This window comes from Myxocyprinus asiaticus, chromosome 4 (genome assembly GCF_019703515.2).
Source record: "Myxocyprinus asiaticus isolate MX2 ecotype Aquarium Trade chromosome 4, UBuf_Myxa_2, whole genome shotgun sequence".
NCBI lineage: Eukaryota > Metazoa > Chordata > Actinopteri > Cypriniformes > Catostomidae > Myxocyprinus > Myxocyprinus asiaticus.
This window is the reverse complement of record NC_059347.1, coordinates 60,680,431-60,693,991: the sequence shown is the minus strand read 5'-3', so window position 1 is coordinate 60,693,991 and position 13,561 is coordinate 60,680,431. Positions and strand designations below refer to the sequence as shown.

The 13,561-nt window shown below is 33.7% G+C and overlaps 1 protein-coding gene across 2 annotated transcripts in view; it reads left to right on the top strand.

Moving 5' to 3' along the window:
* The window catches only part of LOC127440019 (far upstream element-binding protein 3-like), a 58,605-nt gene that overhangs the window by 18,174 nt on the left and 26,870 nt on the right, over window positions 1-13,561 (top strand). For both annotated transcript variants that reach the window (XM_051696384.1, XM_051696385.1), the window contains exons 3-9: window positions 1,048-1,081; window positions 1,207-1,256; window positions 4,119-4,190; window positions 5,453-5,510; window positions 5,672-5,834; window positions 10,159-10,257; window positions 12,505-12,606. In XM_051696384.1, coding sequence (XP_051552344.1) covers window positions 1,048-1,081; window positions 1,207-1,256; window positions 4,119-4,190; window positions 5,453-5,510; window positions 5,672-5,834; window positions 10,159-10,257; window positions 12,505-12,606 — 578 coding nt within the window. The remainder of the gene's footprint in view (window positions 1-1,047; window positions 1,082-1,206; window positions 1,257-4,118; window positions 4,191-5,452; window positions 5,511-5,671; window positions 5,835-10,158; window positions 10,258-12,504; window positions 12,607-13,561) is intronic.

Here is a 13,561-nt window from a genome sequence, read left to right as displayed (position 1 = left end):
TTGACCCAAACTTTATTCTAAGTACCTGCTACTTCTGTATTTTGGACAGTTATGAATGTGGAAGTCAGAAATGATTGTTTATCATGTGAGTGGTGGCGTAGTGGGCGAAAGCACATAACTGGTAATCAGAAGGTTGCTGGTTCAACCCCCACAGCCACCACCATTGTGTCCTTGAGCAAGACACTTAACTCCAGGTTGCTCCAGGGGCATTGTCCCTGTAATAAGTGCACTCACTATAAGTCGCTTTGGATAAAAGCGTCAGCCAAATGCATAAATGTAAATGTTTACTTTCCAAAAATGTCACACGCTTACGTGATTAAATGTGTACATGTGGCATTTATTTCTGACTACACATTTAAAATCACATCTGTGAATTTCTAATTCATATTTGCTGAATTATGGTGGTTGTTGCTGTTGATTATCACAATATTAACTGTTAAAACGGCAATAATGATAAATGATACTATTAATAATAAATACTGAGTGAATGTTAATCCTGCTCAACAAAATCACACATAGTAATGTCGTTCTTGAGGTAAACCTTTGGTAGCTTCTTCCTTAATAAATAAAATCCATTGCGAGCAAAATGATAGTTCATCACGAGGGTCACCAGGGGGACAAATACGACAGTCATACGCGAATGTCGGAGACAGTGAAAAAGCGGCTTAATACAATCTTTAACATATCCCTGTAATGATGAAACATGAAGATACTTTCTTTTTTTTTTTTCATAACCGTCCTCCTAAACACCTAGATATTTATTGAACTGCTTAAGAACATTAGATTTGATAAGGTTTGAAGTTACGTTTGGCAGAATGTGAAATGCTTCGCTGTGATCTGAACACTTCGTGAAACTGAATAACTTCAAATGTAGATCTTCTCCAAGGTTGCTTCTTCAGACATATGAAAGCAGAAACCGATGATAATTTGACAGTTGCTTGTGTGACATACTTTTGTTAGATTTGGCCATTTGGTTTGTTGAACCTTCAGATGGATCATTATGTGGCATAAATAATAACGTTCTTTCTCTTTTGTTCTGTTTCTAAGTGGTTAACCAACTTGGTGCAATGGTACATCAAAGGTGAGAACCTTACTCATGTGTTTACAACTACTGCATTGTACTGTAGCTAAGATTATGGCTTTTCCATAATAAAATGCTGTAAATGCTCAGTTTGAATGACTATATTGTTCTTTCTGTTTGTTTAGGGCTATTGTAACAGAAGACTTCAAAGTGCCTGATAAGATGGTTGGATTCAGTGAGTACTGGAAATCACTTAAATTAATAAGTTAATTTATCATCAAGGCCATACTAATCGTATGTCTGTATAGATGATCTAGAATGTCACTGTGTTGCTTAGAAGTATGATTCCAAACATGTTAGCCTAGCATGACAGTTTCTTAACCCTTGAGCGACCTTCGGGACATTTTTGTCATTTTTGGTTTTTTTTTATCATTTTGGCTGCGTTAATGCCAACAGTATAAATTTTGCCAAACGTGTGTGTTTTTGGGGGAATTTTGATATTTTAACCTCAGTTCCTATAATACATCTATAATACACTTGTGTATATAACTTGGTTACACTCGGGACCTTCAGGACAAAAATGGCCCCATTGAAACCCATTAAAACTGCAATATTTGATCCCAGTGCCATTAAAGCATAAAATCATGAATTCTATGATATTATGCTTTCATTCCGGAGCCCTGGCTTCAAAATTTACATTTTTAATTTTTTCCACCAGATGGCGCCATTTTTCTCATGTTTAGCCTATGGAGCAAATACATGCTTTTCCCCTATTTTCTGTTTGCTGTATTATAGAGCACTGCAGGCCAATTGAATAAATGATGCAGCTAAAATTGTGTGTGTGTGTTGATATGGATGTCAGAGTATGTTTTGTATGTGTACAGAGAAATTTGTGTGTGTGTAAAAAAACATCAGTGGCATTATGTAAACAAACTGGCATTTAAAGGGTTAAAATCCTGAAAATAAATGAATATTTGGTAATGTCAGCGAAAGAGGAAAATAGTATTAATATCTAATGTTTTTATGGCATTTTTTTGACGTGGACTTTTTTTGTCCTCTAAGGTCCTGAGTGTTTTTTTTGTTTTTTTTTTAAATCTGACACTGTACAAAAAATAATCAAAAATCAATGTTGCTGCTAATCATTGACATATCCCAGACTGTGATAATCCAAAAAACTTTCCCCTTAGGATTTAGTATATGGAAGAAAAAAAAAAAAAAAAAAAAGATATATATATATATATATATATATATATATATATATATATATATATATATATATATATATATTTTTTTTTTTTTTTCATAAACAACAGGTGGCATTATGTAAACAAACTGGCGTTTAAATGGTTAAAATCCTGAAAATTGATGAATATTAAATTAATATTTGGTAGTTATGATCAGGACTGATGTTGGTTAAATAAATGGAAAATAATATTAATATATAATATTATCAAGGCAGTTTTTTGATGCGGATGTTTTTGTACTCTAAGGACCTCTGAGTAACTTTTTTAAATTGATTAACTTCGACTCTGGTGCATTTTTTGGCAGCCGCCTTCAATTTTTCACTCCCAAATTTAAAAGCTCACCTTACACACACAACAGTGAACTAATTGTAGAAAATTGGTCTGATTTTACAGAAAAAGCTCCAAAAAATATTCTAATAATTTATAAATAATACTGTATGTGTTTATAATTTTATGATATATATATATATATATATATATATATATATATATATATATATATATATATATATATATATATATATATATATAGAGATATATCTATCTATCTATCTATCTATCTGTATATATATATATATATATATATATATATATATATATATATATATATATATATATATATATATATATTATATACAGATCTATCTATCTATCTATATATATATATATATATATATATATATATATATATATATATATATATATATATATATAATATAGAGAGATATCTATCTATCTATCTATGTTTGCTTAATCTCCTTGCAAAAAGTCTTATTTCATTCCACTAGATGGCTGAAAGTACTAGGAAAACTAATATTTCCTCCATCACCTTCCATCACAATATACAGATCTGAAATGTAGGTGGCGCACTAACGCATGCACTCGTCCATAGACAACGAATGTATATTTACAGTAGAGCGCATAGACCTTCCTCACTGTTTCATCAAATATAACGGCCCGTGAGTCGAGTAGAACCTCAATCTTGGTGACGTTAGAAAGCTGAAATCCTGATGTATAAAATTTCATCATCAATAGTTGAGAACATTTTTTTTACTTCTGAGACAATACATTAGATTATTTACCCAAACAACTCACAGACAAGTAAACAATGGCTTGTTTTAAAGAAAACAGCCTGAGGTAAGAGTTGATGGGAGACTTACAGAAGCAGTGATCGGAGCAGACATGAGACTTTTGTCTTTGATATCTGTGAGAGATCATATTTCACTTTGCGATTCCTTTGATTCAAACATTCCTGAGAACGAGAGTTTAAATTTGATAGATGGCATGTCTGTTTTAAGTATTCTTTCATAGTCATGTTTATATATCATGACCAAAAAAACATGCAACGTTATCTTATTTTTTTGTTACATAAATGCAAAAGTTATGAAAAGTTCAGATTCTAAGCTTTCAAATGGTACCACACGAGTGAATTGCGTATCCAGGGACTTTTATTTTGTAATCAAACGTGTTGCATGTTCCAGGCCCAGCAGAGTTAAAGAGGTTAAAGGGATAGTTTACCCGAAAATGAAAATGATCACCCTCTTGTTATTCCAAAACCTTGACTTCTGTGCAAAAAACATGGGAGATGTAACTCAGAACGTCGCTGGTCAGGATTCACTTTCATTGTGTGGAAAAGAGCAGCCTGAACGCTCTGCTAAACATCTCCTTTTGTGTTCCACACAAGAAATAGTCATACAGGTTTGGAATGACGTGAGGGTAAACGATGACAGAATTTTCATTTTTGGCTGAACTAAGTCTTTATTTCACTATTCAGTTCAGATTATTGTTTCGATGGTGCTTCTGCATAGGTCTCATCGTAATAGACGTGTAACTCTTGATTTCTCTTCTCACAGTAATTGGTCGGGGTGGTGAACAGATCACGAGAATTCAACTGGAATCCAACTGCAAGATCCAGATCGCTGCTGGTATATTTTAATCTGAATACTGGTTCTTCATCTTGAGTGTTTTGTGTCTTCTATAAACTGCTGTGATGATTTACTTTCCTTAATGACCACCGGATAGCCAGTGTAATTGAATTTAGAGTTTAATGTGGCCTTTTTTTAACAGGCCAGCTTATGTAGATGCCACTCAGTGTGTTATATCATAACTTATTATTAATGCTGCGTCCAAAGCAAAAAACTCGACTGTATATGGACAGTAACAGTGACGTATGCGAAAGTGAGATGTTACAGAAATATTTTAAGCTAAATTACTATTCAAATTATCATAATGGTTAGATTTTTAATTTTGTACACCTATGGTTTTAATAGCATTGTCAAAAAGCAAAAATACAAATTAAAAATGACTACTTTTTGTACACTTAACAACACAAAAATAGTCGAGATCAGTCTTAAAGGTACAGTTCACCCAAAAATAAATGACTCGCCCTCATGCCATCCCAGATGTGTGACTTTCTTTCTTCAGCAGAACACAAGTGAAGATTTTTAGAAGAATCTCAGCTCTGTAGGTCCATACAATGCAAGTGAATGGTGACTAAAACTTTGAAGCTCCAAAAAGCACATAAAGGCAGCATAAAAGTATTCCATACGACTCCAGTGGATTAATCCATGTCTTCTGAAGTGATATGATAGGTGTGGGTGAGAAACAGATCAATATTTAAGTCCTTTTTTGTTATAAATTCTCCTCCCTGCCCAGTAGGGGGCGATATGCACAAAGAATGTGAATCAATAAAAACAAAAGAAAAAGAATGTGAAAGAGAATGTGAGATTTATAGTATAAAAGGACTTAAATATAAATCCATTTCTCACTTATCAAGACATGGATTAAACCACTGGAGTATGGATTACTTTTATGCTGCCTTTGTGTGATTTTTGGAGCTTCAAAGTTCTTGTCACCATTCACTTACATTGTATGGACCTACAGAGCCGAAATATTCTTCTAAAAATCTTCATTTGTGTTCTGCAGAAGAAAGAAAGTCATACACATCTGGGATGACATAAAGGTGAGTAAATTATGAGAGATTTTTTATTTTTGAGTGAACTATCCCTTTAAGCAATATCACAGGTGGGCGGAGCTAAATTTGACCGTATAAAAGAACTAATAAGCTAGTAGCCGACAAACTGGTCAACATCAGCTCCTCGTTTACCCAAAGTTTGTGTTGTGTACTTTTATGATTGCTTAGAATTCATTTTTAGTTGTTTGCAATTGGTGGTTGTGTCCCCCACAGACAGTGGCGGTATGATGGATCGGCCTTGCACCTTGACTGGGACCCCAGAAAGTATCGAGTAAGAATATACTGATTAATCCTTAAGCACAAAACAAACACTTTCCATTCTGAAAATTAACATAAACTCTAAATGCTTGACTGCCACTTTAAGAGTGTGAATTCAGTCTCTAGTCTCCATGAGTCTTCATTCGTCTTCTGTCATTCATGCTCTCTTTTCAGGCAAGCCAAGAGATTGTTGGGTCAGATCGTGGACCGGTGTCGGAACGGACCGGGCTTCCACACTCAGATGGACGGGAACAGCTCTGTTCAGGAGATCTTGATTCCAGCCAGTAAAGTTGGTCTGGTCATCGGGAAGGGAGGAGACACCATCAAACAACTGCAGGTTAGTTTATTTAGTTTTATAGTATTTGAATCGCTTGCCATTAGGGATACACGGATCTGAAAACCGGTATCGGTATTTGCTCCGATACTGACATTTTTAACCGGATTGGGTAACGATCCAAATCAGATACCATGTGTTTGTAATGGTCGTTACTGTCAAGCTCGAAAAATCACATAAAAGAACCGTAAAGGCATAATTAAAGTAGTCCATATGACACGTGCATTTCATTCAAAGTTTCTTGAAGACAATTGATTGTTTTGCGACTCACGTTTAAGTTATAACTATAAAGACTGCATGCGCGAGGCTTGTGATGTGCTTTCTATTTTTAGCTTTCAAAATGGCACGCAATATGTGAGCACTAAACACAAACTCCATCTCGAATGTAATAGCTTCATTTGATCATGAGAAAAATACTAAAGTAAATATAGCTGCAAGCAGCAATTGTCAGGGTTCAAGCCTTTTAAGAACTTTTCAATGTATGCAAAAAAGGTATATATTTGTGTATGTATTTGTACTTTGTAAGTTGCTGAATTTGCAAACTGGTGTTAAATATGACTCTGATGTCTTGTGTTCAACGATTCTGAAACAGGATAATTGTTATGGTGGTCATTTTATTTTTTACTTTTTAACTGTTATAAAGCCACAAAGCACCCAATCTCCAAAGGTTTTAGAAATTTGAATATTTATTTTAGGAATTATAGGCTTTTGGATACACTTGGTCAAACCCACATGATAAATGCAACCCCTAAATAACTAAATAAATAACTAAAGTTAAACTTTTCTTTGATAATTATTGACCTAGGGAGTCCTAGATGTAGTTCACAATAGCAGGTAACATTGGATAATATACAATAATTTACACACCATTTATACAGCCATTTTGCTGAAATGTGATTGGCTGTTGGCAGCCATGTTTTTTTATTTGTCTGAGTCATATTGTAGAATGTGTTAGAATTTGGCCCCTACAAGAAGCATACCAATTTTCAACTTCATTGATACAGTTGCGGAGTTATGAGCATTTTTTAGTTGTAGCGCCCCCTATAGGTGAATTTTTTCGCGATTTTGCATGCAGACTCAAAATGTGCTGTTGTATATGTGTATCAAGTTTCGTAACATTTGGCCTTTTTGTTTGGTAGATATTGGTCAATACGTACAAAATGGACGACGCCTGACCAGTTTTGTTGGCTTATATCTTCAACGCTTCGACGAATCAAAATTCCTTTGATAGCTTTTTGTCAGGAGGGTTTATAGTAGACACACACCAATTTTTTTGAGAATCGTATATACGGCCTACGAGGAATTAGAAAAAGTTGCTTTTTTAGAAAATTAGAATAGTGGAAAATTTTTTATAAAAACCAATAATACGAAGATATACATTTTGTAGGTCTTGGTGCAAGGAATTAGAGGAAAAAAGAATTTTGAAATTATTCAACTCTGTTGCGGAGTTATTGGCAAACTTAAATGTCCTTGTTATAGCGCCACCTTGTGGCCGATTTTAATAAAACTTGGTACACATCCTCATTCTGACACTGTCTACAATTATCTCAAGTAACTTTTTGTCAGGAGGGTTCATAGTAGATTCACCCCAATTTTCATGCAAATTGGACATACGGCCTAGGAGGAGTTCGAAAAGTAGGTTTTTAGAATTATGCAAATTAACGTGAATTTTCACGATGGAAATGAAATCGGATATAATATACGTTTGTTCGTCTTGAGCCAAGGAATCCAACGATATAAGACACGAGTGTGTGACAAACGGTTTAGGAGTTATGGGCCAAAACGTAAAAATGATCACTGTAGCGCCACCTTGATCGGGCCCAAACTTTGATACGCTGTAGTACTCTGGGGTACTACCTTCCCTCAAAGTTGCAGCTCTCTACGACTTACGGTTTGGTCTGCACAATCAGTTTTAGGGCAGAATAATAAAAATAATAAAAATCCTGACAAATACAATAGGGTTTCAGCCCTTCGGGCTTGAACCCCTAATAAAGTAACTGATATTAAATCTACTTGAGTATCAAAAGTATTTGGCAACCACCCAGAACAGCCTAGTTTTACTTAGGCAAGCACCATTCACATCTTCAGAAAACTTAGGCTAAAAATAATTATCTGTTTCAGGTTAAATAAGTTTTGCAAATGTTATTGTTAGACATGAGCACATATGGTCATTATACAGTATACACATCGTACCTTGGTTTAATGTAAACTGCACAAACAGCTAACTGCATTGATTGACTTGATTTGAACAAGTCTCCTAGAAATACGGGCGACTGATTGCACACTTCATGATATCACAATGTTCATAATGTTTCGGTCAAAACATATTAAATTAATTCAGTCAAAACAGATTAAAACTGACTTGAGCGTTTTCTTTTCTTCCCCAGTGGAAACGACGAAAACACAAGTTGTTCGTTGCATGCATTCATATTCGTGTTTCACAAAACAAATCATTCAGACCACTTTGAATCTTTTTAACCTATTCAAAGGAATCAAATGTAAAAGATTTGACTCAAATTATTCTTTCTCGAATCAGACGTCACTTTCGCCGATCCGCACGCAATGTACACGTACAGCTATTATTTTTTGTGGCGTTCAGTCACGAAGTATTAAAAGGGTCAGGAGGAATTTAAAATATAGTGAAGTCAAAGTGAGTAAAAAAAAAAAAAAAAATGTATACTAAAGTAAAGGACAGATATTAAAAAAACTGTTTTTACCCTCATGCACTGTTCGGTCATTTTTGACCGAAATCAATTTTGTTTCTTCAATAAAACTGGTTTCCTTTATCTGACGGGTACGAAACTTGGTAACTTTTTGTCCATTTGATATCTGAACACACACAAAGAAATTGGAGTTTATTCGATCAGTCTAAGTAGTAGAAGAAAAAAAGTTTCACTTGTACTGTTTCCGGTCAAAAGTGACCGCCATAGGAAATGAATGAGAAACACTAAAAATCACAGATTTTTTTTTTTCATTATTTATTAAATAAAATCTAAAAAACAGTCACAATGCAGAAAAAACACACACAGACATGAAGGGGTGAGACTACCAAACATCAAGAGTGCAAAACAGAAACACACACACACACACACACACACACACACACAACTGAACTGGTCAGACTATAAAACAGATTTAAAAAAAAAAAAAAAAAAATGTATTTGTGAAACTAGAACTATAATCAGCCACAATGCAGAACACACACACACCAAAATGAATTGGTGAGACCATAACACATCTACAATGCTGAAATCACACACACACACACACACATTCATCTTGTTACAACCAGGGATAAATTAGGTTCTTGTTATTCTACTCATTTCAGGAATGCAAAAACTGACAAAAATAACCTCAAACAAAATGCTAAACTTGGACAAAAGTAGTCTTTGATAATGTTAAAATATATATCTAAATGCAGAACTTGTGACAAAATCTAGAAATCATCTTCTTTTCAACCAGGGATGAATAAGTAGCTCTCTGCAGCCACCTAGTGTTTATACTTCTAATTTCATCTGGTTTTTATTTTTTATAAAGGGACAGCACAGTTTGATTCTTGAGACTTTAAGCTTTCAAACGGTATATAATTTATGAAGATTGGTTCTGTATTTGAGAAAATATTCATAAGAAAATTAAAAAAGTCAATTTTGAAGCTCAAGGTCACATAGGTAAATAAAAAAGGTCTAAATGGGCTACAGGTGGAATGTTTGCAATATATTCATGTTGGTTTTGCGGCGATTATGAAACTAATTAATTTAAAGCACTTTTTATTTGGCCATTACCTTTCCAAAAGAGCGTTTCATTAGAATAATTTGTGTTGTGTTGACTCCTCGTTTAAATGTCCGATAACCGATAAGCATAACCGATTTTTAATTCTTGATTTATTTCTGCTTTTAGGCACATTAACAACTTAATAGTTTAGTTCTAGTTGTAAAATGCACTTGTTCAAACCTCCTCACTTAATATTTAAAACGTCTTTTGTGTCCAACTTGATCGGTAAACCCCATATTAAAGAACTTATAACCGATAAAGTGGAAAATTGTGAATATCGGTAAAAAATATCGGTCAAACCGATTATCGGTCTAGCTACTGTGTGGTTTTAATAGCGTCTCCGATTCAAACTTCAGTAGCAAAAGTGGTGTTGGATGAATTTGAATCATTTCCGAAAATCAATTCAAACTGTTCAGTTCAGTGAACTGGTTCAAAACTTAATGATTCATTTATTTACGTTGTTTATTACTATCAGAAATTAGTACTGCAGTAGAGAATTTTAATACATGTACTTTTATTTATTTACTTAATGTTTCCCTGTGCTTGTGCCCCACAGGAAAGAACAGGTGTAAAGATGATTATGATTCAGGATGACCCGATGCCCACTGGATCAGACAAACCGCTGAGAATCACTGGAGACCCTTATAAAGTTCAGGTCAGGATTTTTAATAGGTTGACTCTCACTAAATATATTGAGAAACCAAGCAATGGCCCCCTTTACACATGGCATTAACATGCGTTTTCTGTGATTGGATCACGCTTGACCACATTAAATGACAGGTGTAAATGCATCCAAGATGCAATCACTGAAACCACATTCAGAAGTGGTCAGGAACTAATTCTGACTACATTCAAAAGAAGGTGTAAATGCAAATGTGTTTTCGTTATCTGGATATAACTATGTAAGTAATGAATAATGTGATGAGGTTGCGCTACAGTCATCTGTTGTTAAAGCTCTATGTTGTACTGAATATTTTGCATGGGTAATTTTAGATCGGATCTCTGTCCGATCATAGTGGAGACACATTTGACTGCAAGGTGTTAATGCAGTCCAGCTAAAGAGTATCCAGATACTTTCCGGATATGAAACACATGTTAATGCAAGGTGTTAATGTGGCCAATGAGAATCATGGGGGGAAATGTGTGATTTTAGTTATAAAAAGTTAAGTAAACGCACACCTTACTTAGATTCAGAAGTACAAGTTATGGCAAATATCTGTAAAAAAAAAAAAAAAAAAAAAAGTATAACTACACAACTCAAAATATAGGCTAATTTATTTCTAAATAAATGAATATTTTGAGTGGTGTAATTGTCATGAAAATGTCACAATGTTAAAAAAAAATCTTTATGGTCCTAAAAATATGATTAATTTTTTTTTAATTAAAAAAGTAGATTATAATTTTTTACTTACTGATTTTCTCGTGAAATGTGACCCGACAAGTGTTTTATTTATTTATTTATTTTTTTAAACTGCAGACATAGTAAACATATTCAAATATAATACAAATATACATTTTTTTTTTTAACCGCAGACATAGAAAACATTTCAAATATAATACAAATATAAAAAAAAATATATATTTTTAAACCGTAGACATAGTAAACATATTCAAATATAATACAAATATAATTTTTTTTTTTTTTTACCGCAGTCATAGTAAACATTCAAATATAATACAAATATAAAACAATATATATATTTTTTTTTAAAACGAAGACATAAATATATATTTTTTTAAACCGAAGACATAGTACAAATATTTAAAAAAAAATGTTTGTTTGTTTTTTTTAACCGCAGACATAGTAAACACATTCAAATATAATACAAATATAATTATTATTTTTTTTTTTTTAACCGCAGACATAGTAAACATTCAAATATAATACAAATATTTAAAAAAAAATGCTACCTTTTTTTTTTTAACCGCAGACATAGTAAACATTTTCAAATATAATACAAATATAAAAAAAAGTTTTTTTTTTTTTTTTTTTCTCTAAGAAGTTAAAAAAAAAAAACCTTTACCATCCTATGATAACTGCAATTCCATCTGAAATAAATTAACGTTTTTTTTTTTTCTCTCAATCATTTCATATCATAGATAAAGAGTCTTCTATAAATAATTAAGAAATCTGTTATAAATAAAAAGGTTGACATCTTTGTTACTGTGGTGAAAATTAAGTAATGCATTGTTTTTTCAAGGGAGAGAGTTTAATTTGTTTTTCTACACATAAATTGAGAATCTCAATTCTTCAAAAAATCTTTATGGTCCTAAAAATGATTAATTTTTTTAAATTAAAAAAGTAGATTATAATTTTTTACTTACTGATTTTCTCGTGAAATGTGACCCGGACAAGTGTTTTTTTTTAATTTTTTTTAAACCGCAGACATAGTAAACATATTCAAATATAATACAAATATTTTAAAATGTTTTTTTTTATTTTTTTTAAACCGCAGACATAGTAAACATATTCAAATATAATACAAATATTTTAAAAAATGTTTTTTTTTTTTTTAACCGCAGACATAGTAAACATATTCAAATATAATACAAATATTTTAAAAAATGTTTTTTTTATTTTTTTAAACCGCAGACATAGTAAACATATTCAAATATAATACAAATATTTAAAAAAATTATTATTAATATATATAATATAATATAAACATTTTTTTTTAAAGACAAATTATTTATCTGTTAAATTAAGTTATATAAAAAAAAAACCTTTACCATCCTATGATAACATTGCAATTCCATCTGAAATAAATTAATTTTATTTCAGAATTAGACATAATTCCAAAATATTTTTATGTCTTGCACAAGTTCCATCACAGACCATATTCATATTACATCGAATACATGCATATGAACTGTTTCTCTTATTGTTGGCTTGTTTGTACAGCAAGCGCGAGAGCTGGTGGCCGAGATCATCAGGGATAAAGATCAGGGGGATTTCAGAGGAGCCCGCAGTGACTTCGGCTCTAGACTGGGCAGCAGTATTGATGTAAGAACACAAAAACTCCATCCCAACTTAAATGAAACCTGGACTTGAAATCAATTTGAGCTCAAATATAAAACAAAACATAAGACCATAAAGCCAAGCACACGACATGACTGATCGCAGACTGGGTGTATCAGCTACACAGCCATTTGTCCCCTTGTAGAGATCGCACAGTTATCAGAGAAGCAGCAAAGATGGCTCAGATACCCAGATGAGCGGTCTGATACGTGATGTGCGGTTGTTACTGAGAAATATCAGACCGCTAGATGGCGCCATTGACCAATCAGAATCCAGTATTTCGGAGAACCGGCACACAGTTTCTCTTAATTAGGCTTGCATTTAATCTAAGCCAGTCCAGATTGGACCAAAATGTCATACTCGTGCCTTTAGGCGGCGCTCTGCTGCTGTTGCACTCCGATGCCCAATGTGGTCACAAGTGTTTTTCGACCACCTCTAAATGTGTTTGATGTGGACAAATCTCAAAACGGTTAAGACCCCGTTACAACTGTCTTTAGCGTCTTCCCGTTTCAAATGCAACCTGTTTTGGGGGGTGGATTTTCCCCTTTTTCTCCCAATTTGGAATGCCCAATTCCCAGTGCGCTTTTGAAGTCCTCGTGGTGGCGTAGTGATTCGCCTCAATCCGGGTGGCGGAGGACGAATCTCAGTTGCCTCCGCGTCTGAGACCATCAACCCACGCATCTTATCACGTGGCTTGTTGAGCGCGTTGCCACGGAGACATAGCGCGTGTGGAGGCTTCACACCATCCACCGCGGCATCCACGCTCAACTCGCCACGCGCCCCACCGAGAGCGGGAACAACATTATAGCGACGACGAGCAGGTTACCCCATGTGTCTACCCTCCCTAGCAACCGGGCCAATTTGGTTGCTTAGGAGACCTGGCTGGAGTCACTCAGCACACCCTGGGATTCGAACTAGCGAACTAGCGAACTCCAGGGGT